The sequence below is a fragment of the Schistocerca nitens genome, chromosome 5, assembly GCF_023898315.1.
Source record: "Schistocerca nitens isolate TAMUIC-IGC-003100 chromosome 5, iqSchNite1.1, whole genome shotgun sequence".
In the NCBI taxonomy this organism is placed as follows: Eukaryota; Metazoa; Arthropoda; class Insecta; order Orthoptera; family Acrididae; genus Schistocerca; species Schistocerca nitens.
This window is the reverse complement of record NC_064618.1, coordinates 448,464,514-448,488,246: the sequence shown is the minus strand read 5'-3', so window position 1 is coordinate 448,488,246 and position 23,733 is coordinate 448,464,514. Positions and strand designations below refer to the sequence as shown.

Below are 23,733 nucleotides of genomic sequence, written 5' to 3'. Positions count from 1 at the left end.
ACTGCACCTAACTGCCTGCCTTGATCCAAGGCTTTCAGTTATTTCATGCGAGAAAAGTGCAAAATGGGTTCAACGTGATTGATGTTCTCAGTATCCATGCTGCCTGGCATACAGGAGGTCATTCTGTTCACGATACCTCAATATGTTTGAGATCAGAATTGGTGTCAAAGATAGTGATTAAATAGCTATGTCATTCAACATTAAAGACAGATGTAATTTTACTGACACAATGATCCTCATAAATTTCGGTTTGTGATGTTACATAGCATCAAATTAAGTTTTCTGCAATGTCAAGGAATTTGTGGAAATGCCTTGTTCCTTTTAGTGCTATACAGTTTTCAAATCTGGTTTGAAGTATTCTTTTCATATGCAGAACCACTTCTTTCTTTATCAGACAATAGGTAAAGCCTTTAATATTATCCTTGCAAAAGACATACTTGTCCTGTACTGTGAGAATTTGGTCTGTGGTTTGTCTTTGTAGTCTAGCTTTACTTCACGTTTTGTTGTTCCTCCTACTCCATCAAATGCATTTTTACCATGGCAAGATGCAAAAAAGTGCAATTCAGCCTCCAACCCAAAGTCTATTTTGTGGTTGCACAGACTTGAAAAATTTTTGTTCTTATATGGACTACCACTTCCATCTGAAAAGTATATCAGCTTCTCAACCTCGGGAAAATTTTCTTTTATGTAACCTATTACATACTTTTGAAACACATGTACACCCAATGTGTTGTGCTATAAGTAGTCACTTAGAATGCAAATTGAAGAACTGAAAACTTCATCTTTCTCATTTTTAAAGTAGAGAATAAATCGATGCACTGTTGCCTGGTCATTAACCCAGTGGTACCCCTGTATTGCATCCTGAATCACAAATGTAAAATTTTCTGCTAAATCAGCTAGCACTATGCATTCAGCTTCATGAAGTTGTGCTTTTTTGTCCTTAAAAAACTCACTTTGGATTTTAGAAACATAGTGGTGACTTTCAAGTTTTTGTTAAGTTATCAATTAAAGATTACAAGTAGTCTTCCTGAGATTTAACCACTGTTATCATTTGTGCCCTGTCAGTTGTGACCCACTGTTTGAAGGTAATACTGCCTGGCATTTCCTCATCACATTCGTGAAACAATTCAATAACGGTTTCCTTACCGGGGCATTTATTACACAAACTCATCATGCAGTCATTACTGTTAGTGTCACAGACCATGAAATCTAGTAACTCTTTGCAGTTAAGCTCACTGAGTTTTGCACCCGCAATCATCAGTTTGACATTTTGATGATGTAAACACATACGGAGTGTGTCACTGAGAATCCAGTGATAGTGTAACTAAATATATGCCACAACTAAATTTTATTACAATGAAACAATAAACCATTTAAATAGGCAACAGCCATAAGATCAGTTGTAGAATAATGTGAATTATTTCCTCATTATCAAAAATTCATATCTTTTTCACAGTTAGATATCAACGTTGAAATTTTTACATTGCTATCATATAGGTGTACAAACTGTGCAAAAATCATATTTTTATTTTCAGTCCCACCTGAGATAACTAACCCCAAACTTTACAAAAAATAAAAATTTTCAAAAATTCATAAAAAATTAAGGAAACATTTGCAAGTCTTCTTGCTCTATATGAAGCTAGTAGTGTATGATATCCAACTATAGGAAAAAAATAGACTCTTGTAAATCACTCCTTGTTTGTTATTTTTGGGCCTGAAAAGTGGATTTTTGAAAATTTGGATAGGCTACCAAACTTTGGAGGTCATCTTGACTGGTTATTTTTGAATTTCGGTTATTTTGTGTATTAGACAATGTTGTAGTGGGCACTTTTCTAAAATCGATCATGTCAATTGCAATGTTGTAACTTACCCCGGTGCAGAGATATTCAAATTTTCGTTCATGTCTCCAGACTCAAAAATCGTCACGCGCCTACATATAAAAATGGTCACCATCCAGAAAAGATGCAAGATAAATTATTTAACTCTTTGTCTGCCATGTGAGTTAATTATAAATCACAGGAAGTGTTCTCTTAGTGGCCACGTGAAGTAAATACAACTCACGGACATTTTTCCATTTAAAGCTCCGTGGTGTAGTTGTAACTCACAGGAGCACGTTGTGACTCCGTGTTATAGTAGGTTATGGCACCAGTAACAAATCATGTTCATGGCCTACGGTTTTCAAGAGCTCAAGAGTAGTTATTGACATTTGAATTTGTGAGTTATATATAACTCTCATGGCTTAGTCGTATTGGACTTTTCTTCTTTTTATTATTTGTTTATTATTTAGTTTGACATAATACACAGTAGATTGCAATTTCAAATCACATACAGTTTTACTGACATTCTTCAACTCTAATTGTAACAACAATGAAACTGAAAAATTTGGGTCAGTCCACTTTGTTTCCCTAACACCTGTATGCACTGTGCTTTATGAAAAAACACTCTTATACAAAAAAATATGGATTACAATTCTTAGATTTCCATGCAGTTTCTTTGCATTTCTTGACATCTTGCTCTCGTCCAAATTCATTCTTCATTTTTTCGTAGCACACTGTACACCTACATATGGCTGCTCCCATGTTCACAAGTGCACTATCTGCAGGTAACGTGGTGACTTTTGTGAGAGATGTGTCAGGCTCATCGGCATCTTCTGAATGGAGTAGTCTCAAAGTCACTTCCTCTTTGAAGTCTGTGATTGTGATCTTCTTGTTGTTGATGTATCGGTAAATCAAATGAGCATTTACCAGTGCTGACCCTGTCAACAATTCAATTGCAAGCTTCCTGTACCATGTCACACCCTGCCTTAGACAATGCGAATACGACTTAATTTGGTCAGAAAGATCTATAAAAGACTTTGATTATAGTCAATAATCACTGCTCAGGATCACAACATGCCTCTTATCTTTCCATTTCAGTGCTACTACAGCTATGGTACTTTCCTTTGCTTCATGTTACCCCTTCTTCAGTTTTTCCTGTACAACACCTTGAGGATTCAATTTTCTGTTTGATCTTAGAGTACCAACTAAATGTGTCGATTGTTCAAGAAGCTGGTGTGCTAGATGAACACTTGTGTAAAAATTGTCTGTATATAAGATTCTGCCCTCATTGAGTAATCCACTCATAACAACAGAAGCGGCAAGAGGAACACCGGCACAACTACACTTTGAAATCACTGCAGTAATTTATCAATAAGAGGATGAATTTTCTGTAAGCGGTTTACCAATGGGCACTGGTTGTTATCGGAAAAATGCCATATAAGTAAAAGCAGTTCAAAACGAATGTGTGACATAACATTTTTCACATTGTCGTGATAGAGCATATTTCTTGACCAATAATTTGGAATCCTCGGTTTTACATTTAGTGACATCCATAACAAAAATCCTAAAAATTGTTCGATTTCAGTTTTGCTGACATCAGTCTACTTTTTCAGTTGTGAATTAACAGTTACTGAATGACTTTCTAAGATTTGTTTTGCGTACAAATCAGTTTGTTGAGTCACATATTCTAAAATTTCATCAGGTACAAAATATTTGAAGAAATCGTATGGTGTCTTGCCTTTGAGAGTTAGTACAACAGAAGCATTTACACCAGAACTGGAATGAATAAATGTAAAGTTTTTCATATTTTTACCCGTAACTGGCCCGCAGACAATCTCATTAGAATTTGTTCTAAGTGTGTCATCCTCATCTTCAGAACTTCATGATATTACACTTACTTCAATTGAACCTGAATCAACTGCAGTAGTTATGGCACTAACATGGTTACAGGTGCTTTGTTGCCTGGTTATAACAGCTCAGAAGTTTGGTTCTTTGACTAAATGTGAATATAAAACTCTTCTTCCTACTTCACTGATGTGATTCCATCACCAGAGCTTCCGGTTTCGCTTCCAGTCTCCGCTGGTAAAAATTCGTTTGAGCTATCACCAAATACAGACATAGAATCTTCATCACTTATGTCCATAACTTCATCTAAAGGCTGCTGTACATGCCTTTGTTCATCTTCGTAACTTCAACGAGACATTTTCTTCTGCTACAATATCAATTTGTTATAGAGCAAACAACACTGAATAAAGACTGTAGCAACAATGCAGGAAAGCAATAATGGAACTGCACACAAATAATGCTGCGGAATGAAAAACTGACAGGAGTACAAGCATAAAATTATAAGCAACATAGCAAATGACACACCTGGTACCTTTACTCTGTGGCCATGGGAACCATATGTAGCCTAACTCATACAACAAAAAATTTTAAAAAAAGGTACTAAAATGCTATATTTTCACTTAACAAGTTTACATGGAGCAAACTAAAGCAGAATATTTGAAAAAAATGTAAAATGGCTCCAAGGAGTCGGTAACCCAACTATACCATGGAAGTTAATGTGTATAAAAAACTGTTTTGAACTTCTTAATTATAGGGCAATCACATAAAAAATATTTAAATATTTAAAAATGGTTAAGCAACCATCACTGGACCACTTCATATGGATTGACCCTTTCTCTGAAACGTTTTTCAGTATTTTTTCATACAACTAACTGCGTAAAAGTTTACAGTGGCGTCAATTTTGCATAATAAATTATATAGGCCTATACATAAAACTGCAAAGAAAATAAATAGCTTATTTAAGAACTAAAAGACTTTCTCTCTTATTTGGGAAAATCATATATTATAATTATCAGTTTCTATGAATTCTTCAGTTGAATAGAATTCGCTGTTTGGCCAAGTTTGTAATAAAAAAAATGGCTCTGAGCACTATGGGACTCAACTGCTGTGGTCATAAGTACCCTAGAACTTAGAACTAATTAACCTAAGGACATCACACACATCCATGCCCGAGGCAGGAGGATTTCGAACCTGCGACCGTAGCAGTCGCACGGTTCCGGACTGCGCGCCTAGAACCGCGAGACCACCACGGCCGGCCAAGTTTGTAATATGCTCTTATATTTATTAAATGGTGCCGTGCGATAAATGCTGATAGTACACATACCTTTTATAAGTAAATGCTAACGTAGAAATTAAATGTAGAAAGAGCTGATCCTTTATTTACAGTTCTCTTAAACAATTTCGTGTTTGCATATAGATTGTGGATACCTTAGAGTTATAATACACGCACTGAAAAGGGAACTAGCGCAATTCACAGCACATGTTCATTGTAAACATACAGTGTTAAGACGATCAGTCACTCAATTAACAGTTCCAACGCACGATGCCTATTCCCATGCCATTTACTCTGGCAAACAAGACGTGATTCTCTAATTACAGTTGTGTAGTTTTAACTACAAATTCGAAGGTTTAGGAAAATAAAAACGTCAGTGTTATTTCCATAGAAATAACTGATGATAAATTAGTAATTTCATTAAATACTCTCACCTTCTCCCAACAACGCTGTGCATACCGATATGAAAAGAATCAACAACGTATCAGCCCACATTTTGTTTCACAACACAGAAATCACACCACGCAACACAGCTGATCACAGTCAACAGTCAAGGTTACTAAATAATGTCAACTGTCAACACAACAAGGAACAATTCCATCTTGTTTTTGGGCGAAAGATACGGCACTTCGAATAACACAAGTTTACCAAAGAACTCTATGAGCCCCCATTCTACAAGCAACTAAAACTTGCACCTCCCTCCAGCCGCCAACAACGTACTAGCCAGCGAAATAGGAGATTAGATTATATTTTAGATTAGATTAGTTTTTCGTTCCATAGATCCATGCTGAGGAGATTCTCGTGGATGTGGAACATGTCAACTATTATTATTTTTTTTGCTGAAATAACAATACTAATAGTCTGAATATACACAATACAATTTCTATTAAAAAATTCGTCAATGGAGTAGAAGGAGTCGGCCACTAGTAAGTCTTTCAGGCTCCTTTTAAATTGATCTTTATTTGTAACTAAATTTTTCATGTTTGCTGGCAAATTATTGAAGATGAGTGTTCCTGAGTAGTGGATCCCTTTTTGAACTAAAGTAAGTGCTTTTAAGTCTTTGTGCAGATCATTTTTGTTCCTGGTATTGTATGTATGAACTGAGCTGTTTGTTGGAAAAAGAGATATATTATTTAGGAAAAATTTCAATAAGGAGTAAATATACTGAGAGGCAGTGGTTAGTATACCCAGTTCTTTGAAGAGGTTTCTACATGACGTCCGTGAATTTACTCCACAAATAATACGTATTACCGGCTTTTGGACTCTGAAAACTTTTGTTTGACTTGAAGAGTTACCCCAAAATATTATACCATACGACATTATGGAATGAAAGTAGGCAAAGTATGCAAGCTTTTTCATTTTTATGTCGCCTATGTCTGCTAACACTCGAATTGCAAATACAGATTTGTTAAGGCGTTTCTGCAGTTCTGCGGTGTGCTCCTCCCAACTGAATTTATTATCAAGTTGTAATCCCAGGAATTTAAGACTGTCAACCTCTTCTATCTGCTCTTCTTCATGTTTTATGCATATGCTGGGATGAAACCTCTTACAGGTTCTGAATTTCCTGTAGTGAGTCTTTTCAAAGTTTAATGTCAATGAATTGGCTTTAAACCATTTATTAATATCCATGAAAATATGATTAGCAGATCTTTCAAGAACTACACTCGACATACTATTTATTGCAATACTTGTGTCATCTGCAAACAAAACGAACTCTGCTTCTGGCAGTGTAATTGATGAGAAATCATTAATGTATACAAGAAAAAGCAATGACCCTAAGATGGATCCTTGTGGGACACCACATGTAATTTCTTCCCATTCTGATGATGACTGATGACTTGACTCACTAGTCCCTTGTACTGACACCCTTTGTTTCCTGAAAGCTGTGTATGACTTGAACCATTTTGCAGTACTGCCCACGACACCATAGAATTCTAATTTATTTAAAAGGATGTTGTGGTTCACACAATCAAATGCCTTTGACAAATCACACAAAATACTTGCTGCTTGTAATTTGTTATTTAATGAATTAAGTACATTTTCACTGTAGGTATAAATAGCCTTCTCCATATCAGAACACTTCAGAAATCCAAACTGTGTTCTTGATAATATGTTATTTGTGGTCAGATGGTTGAGAAGCTGCCTGTACATTACTTTTTCTAAAATTTTTGAGAATGCTGGAAAAAGTGAAATCGGTCTGTATTTTGATGGTATCTCTTTATCCCCTTTCTTGAATAGGGGCTTAACATCTGCATATTTTAGCCAGTCAGGAAATGTCCCAGATATAATTGAGTGGTTACACAAGTAACTTAGAATTGTACTAAACTCACAAGAACATGCCTCAATTAACTCGGTTGATATTTCATCGTAGCTTTGTTTTCAAAGATTTTATTATGGAAGTTATTAATTTTGGTGAAGTGAGTTTCATATTCATGTAGCTGAAGCTATTTGTAAAGGCTAGTTTCAGATATTCAAGGGCATTATTCACTGATCCTGGCAATCCCATTCTATCAGTAAGCTATGGAAACACGCTATTGACTAACTGTAACAGCAGCTGGCCTAACAGAGAAGCTAAAAATCGTTTGAAGTCACATTCAGACTAAACGTGAACTGAACAGAAGACGACGTTATCGTCAAATGGTGATGTGTTCACATCAAGCGTAACGTCACCACAATGTTGGTTCGCTTATTTAGCCCACTACCGTACAGTAAAGAGTGATGTTACAGGTCCCCCTACAGTCCTACACGATCAAGTTGATCAAATAATGTGTCTAATCTTGCCACCTATTTGACCATGTACCGCTGCTATTTGACATGTTAGTCAAACACAGATAGTATTAGACAAATATCTTGGTTGATAGAAAACTTGACAACATGGTGGACGTTGTTTGTGTTCATGTTTCAGCAAATATTTTTATTGAAGAGCAGAATACGCTATTTATTTCCTTCTCAGTAATTTTTTTTTCATTTAACTGCATTCGTCAAACATTATAGAGAGGCCAAGTTTGGTTCAATAATCAGTTTCACATACAGAAAGTAAATAGCTTATTTAAGACCTAAATATTTTCTTTATCACTTAGGAAAAACCGTATATTATAGTCATTAGCTTCTAGGAATTCTTTAGTTAAATAAAATTCACTGTATTTTAGTCAACGTTATAATATGCTCTTTCATTTATTAAGTAGTATTGTTCAAACTGATTATCGTAACTTACTGAAAATTTTATGCTCAAGCAGGCCTGTTTATAGTTATTATTGACTACAGAAGGTCTTAAGGAAGGTAAATCAAACAAGTGACATGAAATCCCATGCTCAATTTTTATCTATTTTATCTATAATATATTAAACAGGTATATATATATATATATACAGGATAGGCACTGTCATACTACTAAGACTTTTAAAGTGGTTTCTGCAGAACTCTCTGGATGGTCATCCTATTAAACATCTGATTGTCTTCTTCTACCATCTGAATATAATTGGGAAATAGCGCCAGAGCAATATTCAATAACAAATTTGCATGTTGTTGTGGTCTTCAGTCCTGAGACTGGTCTGATGCAGCTCTCCATGCTACTCTATCCTGTGCAAGCTTCTTCATCTCCCAGTACCTACTGCAACCTACATCCTTCTGAATCTGCTTAGTGTATTCATCTCTTGGTCTCCCTCTAGGATTTTTACCCTCCACACTGCCCTCCAATACTAAATTGGTGATCTCTTGCTGCCACAGAACATGTCCTACCAACCGATCCCTTCTTCTACTCAAGTTGTGCCACGTTACTTTGCAAATACTATGCAACTTTTTGCGCCCACAGTTTGAGGCTTTGGGGATCAACATGACAGAAATGTTCTTTTGCAAATTATTATATATATTATGCTTTATGACACAGAGAAGAAAAAATCCGCCTTTTGCAACTAAATGTTTTATTTGCGTGTATCAAACATATTTCACCTATTCACATTAGGTATCTTCAGTTATCTATAATGTGCAACAACATTATTTATCTGTATATATTTTGGTAACAAATCTGCAGTTATTCTTGGCAGCTCATTTACTTATCCAACTATTTATAACTGTTGTTGTTCTGGTCTTCAGTCCTGAGACTGGTCTGATGCAGCTCTCCACGCTACTCTATCCTGTGCAAGCTTCTTCATCTCCCAGTACCTACTGCAACCTACATCCTTATGAATGTGCTTGGTGTATTCATCTTTTGGTCTCCCTCTACGATTTTTACCCTCCATGCTGCCCTCCAATACTAAATTGGTGATCCCTTGATGCCTCAGAACATGTCCTACCAACCGATCCCTTCTTCTGGTCAAGTTGTGCCACAAACTTCTTTTCTCCCCAATCCTATTCAATACTTCCTCATTAGTTATGTGATCTACCCATCTAATCTTCAGCATTCTTCTGTAGAACCACATTTCGAAAGCTTCTATTCTCTTCTTGTCCAAACGATTTATCGTCCATACTTCCATACATGGATACACTCCATACAAATACTTTCAGAAACGACTTGCTGACTCTTAAATCTATAATCGATGTTATCAAATTTCTCTTCTTCACAAACGCTTTCCTTGCCATTGCCAGTCTACATTTTATATCCTCTCTACTTTGACCATCATCAGTTATTTTGCTCCCCAAATAGCAAAACTCCTTTACTACTTTAAGTGTGTCATTTCCTAATCTAATTCCCTCAGCATCACCCGATTTAATTCGACGACATTCCATTATCGTCGTTTTGCTTTTGTTGATGTTCATCTTATATCCTCCTTTCAAGACACTATCCATTCCATTCAACTGCTCTTCCAAGTCCTTTGCTGTCTCTGACAGAATTACAATGTCATCGGCGAACCTCAAAGTTTTTATTTCTTCTCCATGGATTTTAATACCTACTCCGAATTTTTCTTCTGTTTCCTTTACTGCTTGCTCAATATACAGATTGAATTACATCGGGGAGAGGCGACAACCGTGTCTCACTCCCTGCCCAACCACTGCTTTACTTTCACGCCCCTCGACTCTTATAACTGCCATCTGGTTTCTGTACAAATTGTAAATAGCCTTTCGCTCCGTGTATTTTACCCCTGCCACCTTCAGTACTTGAGAGTATTCCAGTCCACATGGTCAAAAGCTTTCTCTATGTTTACAAATGCTAGAAACGTAGGTATGCCTTTCCTTAATCTAGCTTCTAAGATAAGTCGTAGGGTCAATATTGCCTCATGTGATCAATATTTCTACGAGTAATTTTAATTCGTCTGTAAAGAATTCGTGTTAGTATTTTGTAGCCGTGACTTATTAAACTGATAGTTTGGTAATTTTCATGTATGTCAACACCTGCTTTCTTTGGGATTGGAATTATTATATTCTTCTTGAAGTCTGAGGGTATTTTACCTGTCTCATACATCTTGCTCACCAGATGGTAGAGTTTTGTCAGGACTGGCTCTCCCAAGGCTGTCAGTAGTTCTAATGGAATGTTGTCTACTCCCGGGGCCTTGTTTCGACTCAGGTCTTTCAGTGGTCTGCCAAACTCTTCATGCAATATCATATCACCCATTTCAGCTTCATCTTCATGCTCTTCCATTTGCATAATATGGTCCTCAAGTACATCGCCCGTGATAGACCCTTTGTATGCTCCTTCAACCTTTCTGCTTTCCCTTCTTTGCTTAGAACTGGGTTTCCATTTGAACTATTGATATTCATACAAGTTGTTCTCTTTTTTCCGAAGGTTTCTTTAATTTTCTTGTAGGAAGTATCTAGCTTACCCCTAGTGAGATAAGCCTCTACATCCTTACATGTGACCTCCAGCCATCCCTGCTTAGCCATTTTGCACTTCCTGTCGATCTCATTTTTGAGACGTTTGTATTCCTTTTTGACTGCTTCATTTACTGCAATTTTTATATTTTCTCCTTTCATCAATTAAATTCAATATCTCTTCTGTTACCCAAGGCTTTCTACTAGCCCTCATCTTTTTACCTACTTGATCCCCTGCTGTCTTCACTATTTCATCTCTTAAAGCTACCCAGTCTTCTTCTAACGTATTTCTTTCCCCTGTTCTTGACGATTGTTCCCTAATGCTGTCTCGCTTTCATGATTCTTAAACCAAGTGTTAGTTATGATTAAGTTATGCTCTGTGCAAAATTCTACCAGGCAGCTTTCTCTTGCATTTCTTTCCCCATATTCACCTACAATGTTTCCTTCTCTTCCTTTTCCTACTATCGAATTCCAGTCACCCATGACTATTAAATTTTCGTCTCCCTTCACCATCTGAATAATTTCTTTTATCTCATCATACATTTCTTCAATTTCTTCGTCATCTGCAGAGCTAGTTGGCATATAAACTTGTACTACTGTAGTAGGTAAAGGGCTTCGTGTCTATCTTGGCCACAATAATGCATTCACTATGCTGTTTGTAGTAGCTTACCCTCACTCCTATTTTTTTATTCATTATTAAACTTACTCCTGCATTACCCCTACTTGATTTTGTATTTATAACCCTATATTCACCTGACCAAAGGTCGTGTTCCACCTTCCACTGAACTTCACTAATTCCCACTATATCTAACTTTAACCTATCCATTTCTCTTTTTAAATTTTCTAACCTACTGGCCCGATTAAGGGATCTGACATTTCACACTCCGATAATGACATCCTCTTGAGTAATCCCCACCCAGAGATTCGAATGGGGGACTATTTTACTTCCAGAATATTTTACCTAAGAGGACGCCCTCATCATTTATAATCGTACAGTAAAGCTGCATGCCCTCGGGAAAAATTACGGATGTGGTTTCCCCTTGCTTTCAGCCATTCACAATACCAGAACAGCAAGGCAGAGATGTGTGAAGATGGGTTTGCAGTGGTCCAGATTCCTCCTTATGTTAGAATCCTTATTGCTTTTCTTTGTAGTATTGGAATTTTCTTGCAGCCTATAGAGTGATCTCATAGTAACAGGTCATAGCTGATTTGGGAGTGGAACTGTGAATCATATAATGTCAGCAGATACTGGTTCAGTTTCCTCAGAAGGAATAGGACTCATGACAGTTTACCACATGCATATGGAACAAGCATAACTCTCTCTCTCTCTCTCCACCCCCCCCCCCGCCCTCTCTCTCTCTCTCTCTCTCTCTCTCTCTCTCTCTCTCTCTCTCTCCACCCCCCCCCCCGCCCTCTCTCTCTCTCTCTCTCTCCACCCCCCCCCGCCCTCTCTCTCTCTCTCTCTCTCTCTCTCTCTCACACACACACACACACACACACACACACACAAACAGAGAGAGAGAGAGAGAGAGATTTGTTTCACGCCATTTATTCACAAGCAGTTCATAAGGTAACCTAGAAAATGAAGCAGATAATCTTATTTTACAATGTTAGAGTGTTCACTGCATGAACTTCTGATGTATCTGTCTCAACTCACTTGTCCAGATTTTTTCAGGCTCTGACATTTTGCTTTCTATCATTTGTTTCTGTTCAACTTCAAGTGTTCATTATTTTGGTTTCATTAACACTACAATGGAAAGAATCTTCCCTTTCCATGAAAGATTGTCCTGCATACACACTGACACTGGTAAGGTATGAAGACTTATCTAAGGTAGTTACACAGTATTTAATATATTGCCAAAATATTATGTATCACTGAACATGCCAAATTCACACCAAGGGCAATTCAAGTGCATGAACTTTCACAAGCAGCAGTACAGGACCAAGAAGTGAGGAGGTAATTAAATGTGAAGAAAAATATTTTTATAGCCCTCAGCAGAACACATTCATCTTTATTCTTTACCAGTTTTGGGTTTTACAACCATCATCATTGGAAGACTAAACAACAAAACATGTAGTATACACAGACGAAAACATCGATAAATATAATAATTGAAATCAGTACATTAGATGGATCAAAAATGCGTGCTTCTCATAACAAGGAACTAAAAATCGGAAATGCGTCTGGCACTCGGCAGTCCATCTCTCGTGATGCGCGATCTTCGTCTTGCGCGACCAATTTTCGAACGCTTTGTCAGAGATTAGATCGCAACTAAATATTTAAGATAACCAAGACTATATTCGTGATTGCTGCTCGTATTATTCGCAGTAGTTTAAGTCGAGCTGTTAGGTTGCTACTTAACCAAACCCTCGAAAATTGCGACGTATTCTGAACAGACAGTGAAGTATTGGTGACAAGCAAGAGTATAAACATGGTTTCCTCTCGTTTTAGCTGCAGCAATTTAAACTGTACTGGTAGATTACTACATAACCACACCATCGGAAATCCCGACATGTCCGAAAATAAACAGCCAAATATTTGTGATAGGCAAGGAGACATGTATCTTTGCTGCTTATTCCACTTGCAACAATTTAAGCAGCTACTCTCAGATGCCTGGCTAACCATACCCTTGGAAATCGCGACGTATTCGGATAAAATGGTCAAATATGTGTGAGAAGATGGAATACAAATGTCATTGCTGGTTGCTTCACTTTCAGCAATTTCATCTTCCATTTTTCAATCAAAGTGAAGTCACATAATGGAAGACACTAATAGCTGAGAAAGCAGACTCAGTTATATAAATAATATCGAATATTGCAGAACATATGTCTGTTACATGAATAAGAGACTACCACTGTGTTACAAATGCGAAGATTGAAAAAATATTAGCAGGTACTCAGTTTCGAACCTACATTCAACCACTCCACAACAATAAAATGCTAACCACACGACCACAGGAAACACACACACACATAGTATCGTTTAGCTGTTCATAGTAAATTTTCTTATGTCTATTACAGAAAATGTGCCAATAAACTGCACCTAAAGTGATGCATGTTAATTGCGGCTTTGTCCTAAAATAGGATACTGTAATCCTCTGTAAGTTGTAATATGGGAACAACTGAAATATGATGAATCCAATATGGCGACTCAGCAGTAGCGAGCAAGGGATGTCCCTTGACTGCTTTCCAATTTCAGCCAAGTGCCAGATATACTTCCGATTTTTCGTCACTCGTTTTTATATGCAAAGATATGTAAATTACACATAATTAAGCCAATTTCATAAATAACACAGGCATTTTGCGTAAAGACTATTGACAGTTAACTGGTGAATGTCATCAAAGATACATGTAACCTCACCTCAGATCACCAAAGAATCTAATATCAAAGTGATATAAGAAGATCTCTAATATAGTCATCAAAGTAAATTAGCGATATCAATTGTTACAACAGACTATCAACAAACAAAATCCATTGAACAAAACTACCATCGACTAAACCAGGCTGTGATACTGGCAAAAGCATCTAACCCAAAAAAAGCAGCAGAACCAAGTTCCACACCCCAAGATATTCAAGATACAACAAGAAGAACTGGGCACTGGAAAGCAGAAGCAGTACCTACAGGAGACCCACTAAGGACATCAGCAGATCCAGTCTCAAAAGTATCTCCATGGACATCTAATTTTACATGTATCAGTGAACACGAACAATCAACTACTATCTTCCCAGCAACAGGAGGAAGTACAGCAACATCAGCGAGAAGAAATGTAAGGCGACCATGTCATCTGCAAAATTTTTTATTCCCAAAAAGCCTCAAGACCAAATTAGGATAACTAGTGCACCTATCAACGCCACCTCCAGTAGCAGTCCTTGCAGCAAAAACAGAAACCACCTCAACATCGACCACACAAGTAAAATGACCAGAAAGATGGAGAACTGCCCCTTTTCACCATCAGGACATTTTCTTATGACCAATGGAAAAAACCAACTCACGCTTCTAGATGAGAATGAAGATTTCCCACACAATTTAAATTCAGGAATAAAGGTAAGTGGTCAACCAAGTACAATCAGAACAAATCTAAAATCTCACCAGGTCACTCTTCTTCATCAGAATATACAGCCACTTAGGAATAAAGTAAGAGAGCTTGAAATCTTGCTATCAAGTGAACTCAGATATGTTAATATACTGTGCTTAACTGAACACTGGTTGAAAGAAAATGAGTTAAGGACAGTGAAAATAACGGATTATGTGTTAACAGCACAAACTTGTAGAAATCATGTGATTCTTGAGTTTCTCCCGGCGTATTTGATAATCAAAATATCCAGGGGTGTACTGCCGGTCTACAGTGTCCAACAGGCACAATATTTTTCCGGGTCGGAACTTTGTTTTGTCCTCCGAATAAAACTCGTGCACTGGTGGGGAGCGCCAAAAATGACCTCGGTTTGAGGAAGGCCAGCGTGTACCAGATTCCGTGTCAATGTGGCAAGTCGTATATGGGTCAGACGATGCGTACCGTCGAGGATCGATGCCGTGAACACCAGAGGCACACTCGACTGATGTATCCGAGCAAGTCGGCGGTCGCTGAACATTGTTTGTCGCAAAATCACGCTATGGAGTATGAACGCACAAGGATTCTGGTACAGACGTCGAGATACTGGGACAGCGTTGTTAGAAAGGCCATCGAAATTCGCACCAATGACGACCTCATAAACCGTGACTGTGGCTATAATCTTAGCAAGGCTTGGGAACCAGCGTTGGGTTAATCAAGAGTAAATCGAGCAAATGTATAGTTGTGACGACCACGGCGGACAGAGCCATCACACCGACGTCATCTCAGACGCCGTCGCAATCTGTTCCACCGCGCGACCTTAGCGCGGGGCGCGGACGGCGGAGAGAGCGCGCCGCGGGCGGAGGGTATTTAAATCGGCCGCCGACGCGACCGAACCCAGTTCCCCCTGAGCAGCCATAGTGTACGGATCTCCGTACCGGCACGTTCACAGGAGCTCAGTCCGTCAGTTCACCTGATGATGGCGACATGTATGATCGCCGAAATATTGTGCCCATTGGACACTGTAGACTGGCAGTACACCCATGGATATTTTGACTGTAGAAATCAGTTTACATGTGGAGGGAACTGCATATACATGAAGAAAGATACCGAATTCAATAACTTAGACAATGTTGAATCCTTAAACACTGAGAAAGATTTTGAAATATCAGGCATAGAAATTCCAGCATTCAAGTTAATTTTAATATGTTTATAGCTTGATACTTTACTAAATAAAGTAGTAACAAATGGAAAAACAGTTCTTATATGTGGAGACCTAAATGTAGACTTTAATAAGCGAAGTAATTCAAACTCTGAGCTGATGAACATATTAACAGCCAATAATTTGGAGATTACAATCCACTCTCCTACATGTGAAACAAATCATTCTAGTACTACCATAACCCAATAATAATTAGCTCCAAAACAAAATATAAATCAGTTGTGATTAAAGCTGGACTGGCAGACCATTATGCAAGGCTATAAGCTTTTCTGTAAACACGAATCCATCCTATAATTATATGAGGAAGACTACACACATGGGCAGAACTTTCAGGAATACTGCAGTACAAACATTCCAGAATTATCTCCAACAAGAATCATGGGAGATAGTGTATAGTACAGAAAATATTTCTGATAATTTTCAGACATTCATGAATATATTTAAATATTATTTTGATCTTGCTTTTCCATTGTAAGCCAAAACAACACAAACCACTAAAAGTAACAAGTGGATTACTAGTGATATAAGGAAATGAACCATGGACCTTGTTGTTGGTGGGGAGGCTTGCGTGCCTCAGCGATACAGATAGCCGTACCGTAGGTGCAACCACAACGGAGGGGTATCTGTTGAGAGGCCAGACAAACGTGTGGTTCCTGAAGAGGGGCAGCAGCCTTTTCAGTAGTTGCAGGGGCAACAGTCTGGATGATTGACTGATCTGGCCTTGTAACAATAACCAAAACCGCCTTGCTGTGCTGGTACTGCGAACGGCTGAAAGCAAGGGGAAATTACAGCCGTAATTTTTCCCGAGGGCATGCAGCTTTACTGTATGGTTAAATGATGATGGCGTCCTCTTGGGTAAAATATTCCGGAGGTAAAATAGTCCCCCATTCAGATCTCCGGGCGGAGACTACTCAAGAGGATGTCGTTATCAGGAGAAAGAAAACTGGCGCTCTACGGATTGAAGCGTGGAATGTCAGATCACTTAATCGGGCAGGTAGGTTAGAAAATTTAAAAAGGGAAATGGATAGGTTAAAGTTAGATATAGTGGGAATTAGTGAAGTTCGGTGGCAGGAGGAACAAGACTTTTGGTCAGGCGAATACAGGATCATAAATACAAAATCAAATAGGGATAATGCAGGAGTAGGTTTAATAATGAATAAAAGAATAGGAGTGCGGGTTTGCTACTACAAACAGCATAGTGAACGCATTATTGTGGCCAAGATAGACACAAAGCCCATGCCTACTACAGTAGTACAAGTTTATATGCCAACTAGCTCTGCAGATGACGAAGAAATTGAAGAAATGTATGATGAGATAAAAGAAATTATTCAGATAGTGAAGGGAGACGAAAATTTAGTAGTCATGGGTGACTGGAATTCGAGTGTAGGAAAAGGGAGAGCAGGAAACATAGTAGGTGAATATGGATTCGGGCTAAGTATGAAAGAGGAAGCCGCCTGGTAGAATTTTGCACAGAGCATAACTTAATCATAGCTAACACTTTGTTTAAGAATCATGAAAGAAGGTTGTATACATGGAAGAACCCTGGAGATACTAAAAGGTATCAGATAGATTATATAATGGTAAGACAGAGATTTAGGAACCAGGTTTTAAATTGTAAGACATTTCCAGGGGCAGATGTGGACTCTGACCACAATCTATTGGTTATGACCTGTAGATTAAAACTGAAGAAACTGCAAAAAGGTGGGATTTTAATGAGATGGGACCTGGATAATCTGAAAGAACCAGAGGTTGTACAGAGTTGCAGGGGGAGCATAAGGGAACAACTGACAGGAATGGGGGAAAGAAATACAGTAGAAGAAGAATGGGTAGCTTTGAGAGACGAAGTAGTGATGGCAGCAGAGTATCAAGTAGGTAAAAAGACGAGGTCTAGTAGAAATACTTGGGTAACAGAAGAAATATTGAATTTAATTGATGAAAGGAGAAAATATAAAAATGCAGTAAATGAAGCAGGCAAAAAGGAATACAAACGTCTCAAAAATGAGATCGACAGGAAGTGCAAAATGGCTAAACAGGGATGGCTAGAGGACAAATGTAAGGATGTAGAGGCTTATCTCACTAGGGGTAAAATAGATACTGCCTACAGGAAAATTAAAGAGACCTTTGGAGATAACAGAACTACTTGTATGAATATCAAGAGCTCAGATGGAAACCCAGTTCTAAGCAGGGAAGGGAAAGCAGAAAGGTGGAAGGAGTATATAGAGGGTTTATACAAGGGCGATGAACTTGAGCACAATATTATGGAAATGGAAGAGGATGTAGATGAAGATGAAATGGGAGATACGATACTGCGTGAAGAGTTTGACAGAGCACTGAAAGACCTGAGTCGAAATAAGGCCCCCGGAGTAGACAACATTCCATTGGAACTACCGACGGCCTTGGGAGAGCCAGTCCTGACAAAACTCTACCATCTGGTGAGCAAGATGTATGAAACAGGCGAAATACCCTCAGACTTCAAGAATAATATAATAATTCCAATCCCAAAGAAAGCAGGTGTTGACAGATGTGAAAATTACCGAATCATCAGTTTAATAAGTCACAGCTGCAAAATACTAACACGAATTCTTTACAGACGAATGGAAAAACTAATAGAAGCCAACCTCGGGGAAGATCAGTTTGGATTCCGTAGAAGAAAGATTAAGGAAAGGCAAACCTTCGTTTCTAGCATTTGTAGACTTAGAGAAAGCTTTTGACAATGTTGACTGGAATACTCTCTTTCAAATTCTAAAGGTGGCAGGGGTAAAATACAGGGAGCGAAAGGCTATTTACAATTTGTACACAAACCAGATGGCAGTTATAAGAGTCGAGGGACATGAAAGGGAAGCAGTGGTTGGGAAGGGAGTAAGACAGGGTTGTAGCCTCTCCCCGATGTTATTCAATCTGTATATTGAGCAAGCAGTAAAGGAAACAGAAGAAAAATTCGGAGTAGGTATTAAAATCCATGGAGAAGAAATAAAAACTTTGAGGTTCGCCGATGACATTGTAATTCTGTCAGAGACAGCAAAGGACTTGGAAGAGCAGTTGAATGGAATGGACAGTGTCTTGAAAGGAGGATATAAGATGAACATCAACAAAAGCAAAACGAGGATAATGGAATGTAGTCGAATTAAGTCGGGTGATGCTGATGGAATTAGATTAGGAAATGAGACACTGAAAGTAGTAAAGGAGTGTTGCTATTTCGGGAGCAAAATAACTGATGATGGTCGAAGTAGAGAGGATGTAAAATGTAGACTGGCAATGGGAGGGAAAGCGTTTCTGAAGAAGAGAAATTTGTTAACATCGAGTATAGATTTAAGTGTCAGGAAGTTATTTCTGAAAGTATTTGTATGGAGTGTAGCCACGTATGGAAGTGAAACATGGACGTTAAATAGTTTGGACAAGAAGAGAATAGAAGCTTTCGAAATGCGGTGCTACAGAAGAATGCTGAAGATTAGATGGGTAGATCACATAACTAATGAGGAAGTACTGAATAGGATTGGGGAGAAGAGAATTTTGTGGCACAACTTGACCAGAAGACGGGATCGGTTGGTAGGACATGTTCTGAGGCATCAAGGGATCACCAATTTAGTATTGGAGGGCAGCGTGGAGGGTAAAAATCATAGAGGGAGACCAAGAGATGTATACGCTAGGCAGATTCAGAAGGATGTAGGTTGCAGTAGGTACTGGGAGATGAAGAAGCTTGCAAAGGATAGAGTAGCATGGAGAGCTGCATCAAACCAGTCTCAGGACTGAAGACCACAACAACAACAAGGAAATCTTGTGCTAGAAAACGGTACCTTCACAATATTGCAAGAAGTTACAACACAACTCTGGAGTTTGATAGTTACTTTAAAAAGTATAAATCTATCTTAAATAAAATAATAAAGGAGGCAAAGAAACGACACAATGACAAATACACTCCTGGAAATTTAAATAAGAACACCGTGAATTCATTGTCCCAGGAAGGGGAAACTTTATTGACACATTCCTGGGGTCAGATACATCACATGATCACACTGACAGAACCACAGGCACATAGACACAGGCAACAGAGCATGCACAATGTCGGCACTAGTACAGTGTATATCCACCTTTCGCAGCAATGCAGGCTGCTATTCTCCCATGGAGACGATCGTAGAGATGCTGGATGTAGTCCTGTGGAATGGCTTGCCATGCCATTTCCACCTGGCGCTTCAGTTGGACCAGCGTTCGTGCTGGACGTGCAGACCGCGTGAGACGACGCTTCATCCAGTCCCAAACATGCTCAATGGGGGACAGATCCGGAGATCTTGCTGGCCAGGGTAGTTGACTTACACCTTCTAGAGCACGTTGGGTGGCACGGGATACATGCGGACGTGCATTGTCCTGTTGGAACAGCAAGTTCCCTTGCCGGTCTAGGAATGGTAGAACGATGGGTTCGATGACGGTTTGGATGTACCGTGCAATATTCAGTGTCCCCTCGACGATCACCAGTGGTGTACGGCCAGTGTAGGAGATCGCTCCCCACACCATGGTGCCGGGTGTTGGCCCTGTGTGCCTCGGTCGTATGCAGTCCTGATTGTGGCGCTCACCTGCACGGCGCCAAACACGCATACGACCATCATTGGCACCAAGGCAGAAGCGACTCTCATCGCTGAAGACGACACGTCTCCATTCGTCCCTCCATTCACGCCTGTCGCGACACCACTGGAGGCGGGCTGCACGATGTTGGGGCGTGAGCGGAAGACGGCCTAATGGTGTGCGGGACCGTAGCCCAGCTTCATGGAGACGGTTGCGAATGGTCCTCGCCGATACCCCAGGAGCAACAGTGTCCCTAATTTGCTGGGAAGTGGCGGTGCGGTCCCCTACGGCACTGCGTAGGATCCTACGGTCTTGGCGTGCATCCGTGCGTCGCTGCGGTCCGGTCCCAGGTCGACGGGCACGTGCACCTTCCGCCGACCACTGGCGACAACATCGATGTACTGTGGAGACCTCACGCCCCACGTGTTGAGCAATTCGGCGGTACGTCCACCCGGCCTCCCGCATGCCCACTATACGCCCTCGCTCAAAGTCCGTCAACTGCACATACGGTTCACGTCCACGCTGTCGCGGCATGCTACCAGTGTTAAAGACTGCGATGGAGCTCCGTATGCCACGGCAAACTGGCTGACACTGACGGCGGCGGTGCACAAATGCTGCGCAGCTAGCGCCATTCGACGGCCAACACCGCGGTTCCTGGTGTGTCCGCTGTGCCGTGCGTGTGATCATTGCTTGTACAGCCCTCTCGCAGTGTCCGGAGCAAGTATGGTGGGTCTGACACACCGGTGTCAATGTGTTCTTTTTTCCATTTCCAGGAGTGTATAAACTTGAAAATATAATGTATTTAAGGCAAAACTTACATACCAAAAGACCACTCATCACTCAAAATCACACAATACACAGATATGATACAAGACAAAAATTGGATGTACATGGTCAAAGCGCCAACACAAGGTTATTTCAAAACAGTCTTATCCTAGTATCAAACTATACAATGCCTTACCAGATACCATTAAACACATACAAAACATTGGTCACTTCAAATCCAAACTGAAGTCATACTTGGTTGATCACTGCTTTTATATAGTAAATGAATACCTACAAAACTAAATTTTTCTGTGTTAACCCAATGTAGTCTCATTCAGAAGAAAATTCGTATTTTATCTCTCTGTATATAGCGTAACAATATTTATTTAAGTATCCATCATTAATTGATATATTAATGTGTGTTATTATGTACAAAGGTATATTATATGTAAAACAGTTATTATTAACATAAAATCCAAATATCTCTTGCACATTGTGCCGCTGTAGATGAAAATGGATCAATAAATCAATCAATCACTCAATACAGTACAAGGAAAACAAGCCTAGATGATGGTACATCGTAAAATATGGCAACCATATAAATCATGAAAATGTCGTCTTGTATTATACATATTTTTTTGCATAATTACGACATTATATAAAAGACATTCATAGAGAGAAATTATCATCAATGAGTTTATCATCTTTGCTGTACTATGTCGATTCTATGGAAGAATGTGTTCCACTTCTAACCATTCAGGCGACAAAAGATGTGCTTGGGATATGGAAAAGTTGTTTAGGTAGTCGTTAAATGTGCAACATCTCACTGTGTACACTCTAGTTTGCTATATTTGCTGATGGTCCATAAAAGACATCAGCTCAGAACATCGACAAGGCGTGATGGCGAGTGAGCATCTCTAACTGCTGTGGAGCATCACTTAAGCTTTGGCATTGTGGCTTGGTGGTGCCTTGGAAATCACAGTGTAAAGGGCGTGGGCGATAATGTCAACACCAGAACAATTGACCATTATATATGAGGATTGTCATTCTGTAATGTCATGTCAATAGATGAATACATGTTGTGGTCTATTTTGAGCTACGGGTTGAGAGGGATCTGTTCACCCATAATTGTAAATGAAATTCTGCAGTGCAATGTTTGCTTTTATAATGTAAAAAAGTCGTTGCAAAACTGACAACACCATTGGTAGCTTGAATAGATCAGAGGTCTCTTTCAGTATTCGTCCCTGTGAAAGGTGAAGAAGTCCACTGGCAGTTGAACTTGTCACGATCTAGTGTCACTGAATAGCATGGGTACTATGGTGAATAACATCAAGAAGGGCAACCACAATATATTTATAAGGTAAAAGTTCGCGCACATATCAGCAGGGCGACAGATCGTTTGTGGAGTGGAGCACATCACACCAGCACTTGATTCGTTACTCTCCGTTTTGTTCCCTGAAGTGTAAGGGCACTGATTGGTGGTGCTAAAATAAGAGAATGTCAACAGCAATAAAATGAATTCTCAAGAATTTTGACGAAAAAATTGGAAGAAGATACGATGTTCTCCATAGCAAACCAAGCCAAGAGCTGACAAGTGGGTAGACAAAGTGGTGTTGCCTGAATTAATGGAGTATTTTAGAAGAAATATGTGTAATTTAGTTCAGACCAAAGAATTATTAAGTGTTTTAAAGAATTGGACAAAGCATGTTAGTTAACTGGAGCAAAGAAGTCAACAGTGAAAGATATTCGCTTGCTTAAAGTAACCTCTGGCACTTCAGTGAGAAGAATTTCATCAGTGACACAAGAGAATTCAATATTGTGATTTTGAGACTAAAATTGCAACAGCAATCTGCAAAGGCATCTCTGTGGTGGCTGCTTAGCAGTGCTGTGGCCAATCAGTTGGCAATGACAGTACACTGGCTCATCACAGTGTCACTTAGCCCGTGCATGACACATTGGCAACACACTGCAGGTAGCTGTTTGCCTGATTAAGTGAGCCATAAACAGCACAGACCTGCGATTCTTATTAATAATTTGTCCTGCGTAGAGTTGTAAAAATACAATCCCCTGCCTTTGAGCAATCAGCTCAAAATCTACTGACATTGCTTAAATATGAACGAGGATATACCTATCAATGTTAAAACTGTTAGCCAGTTCAAACAAACAAGATGGGGGAATCAAAGGTTCTTATTAAGGTTTAAGGGAAGGAGCAAAAAAATTGAATACGAATTTGCCAGATTTAGAAAGACAAGGGAGGAAGGTAGCTACAAAAGTTGACTCTTCGAAAGAGAAATTTGGTATAGAGGGTGGGCAACCATAATTGATTTTCTGACCTTCATTGAACAGCTAGATACTTTAATTAAGAAACACAGTGAGAATGCCAATGGAGAAATGACAATGTGGTGGGTGTTTTCCCAACCAATCTGCAAAGAAAAGAGAAACTAAATTATTTGGTCTTC

At 39.1% G+C, this 23,733-nt stretch overlaps 1 protein-coding gene across 2 annotated transcripts in view; it reads right to left on the bottom strand.

Annotated features, from left to right (window-relative positions):
* LOC126259197 (calcium load-activated calcium channel) overlaps positions 1 to 5,555 on the bottom strand; it is a 34,594-nt gene extending 29,039 nt beyond the window's left edge. For both annotated transcript variants that reach the window (XR_007546483.1, XM_049955787.1), the window contains exon 1: positions 5,370 to 5,555. Coding sequence is in view for 1 of the 2 variants with exons in the window: in XM_049955787.1 (XP_049811744.1) it covers positions 5,370 to 5,430 (61 nt within the window). In the remaining variant the exon portion in view is untranslated. The remainder of the gene's footprint in view (positions 1 to 5,369) is intronic.
* Between the last annotated feature and the right edge of the window lie 18,178 nt (positions 5,556 to 23,733).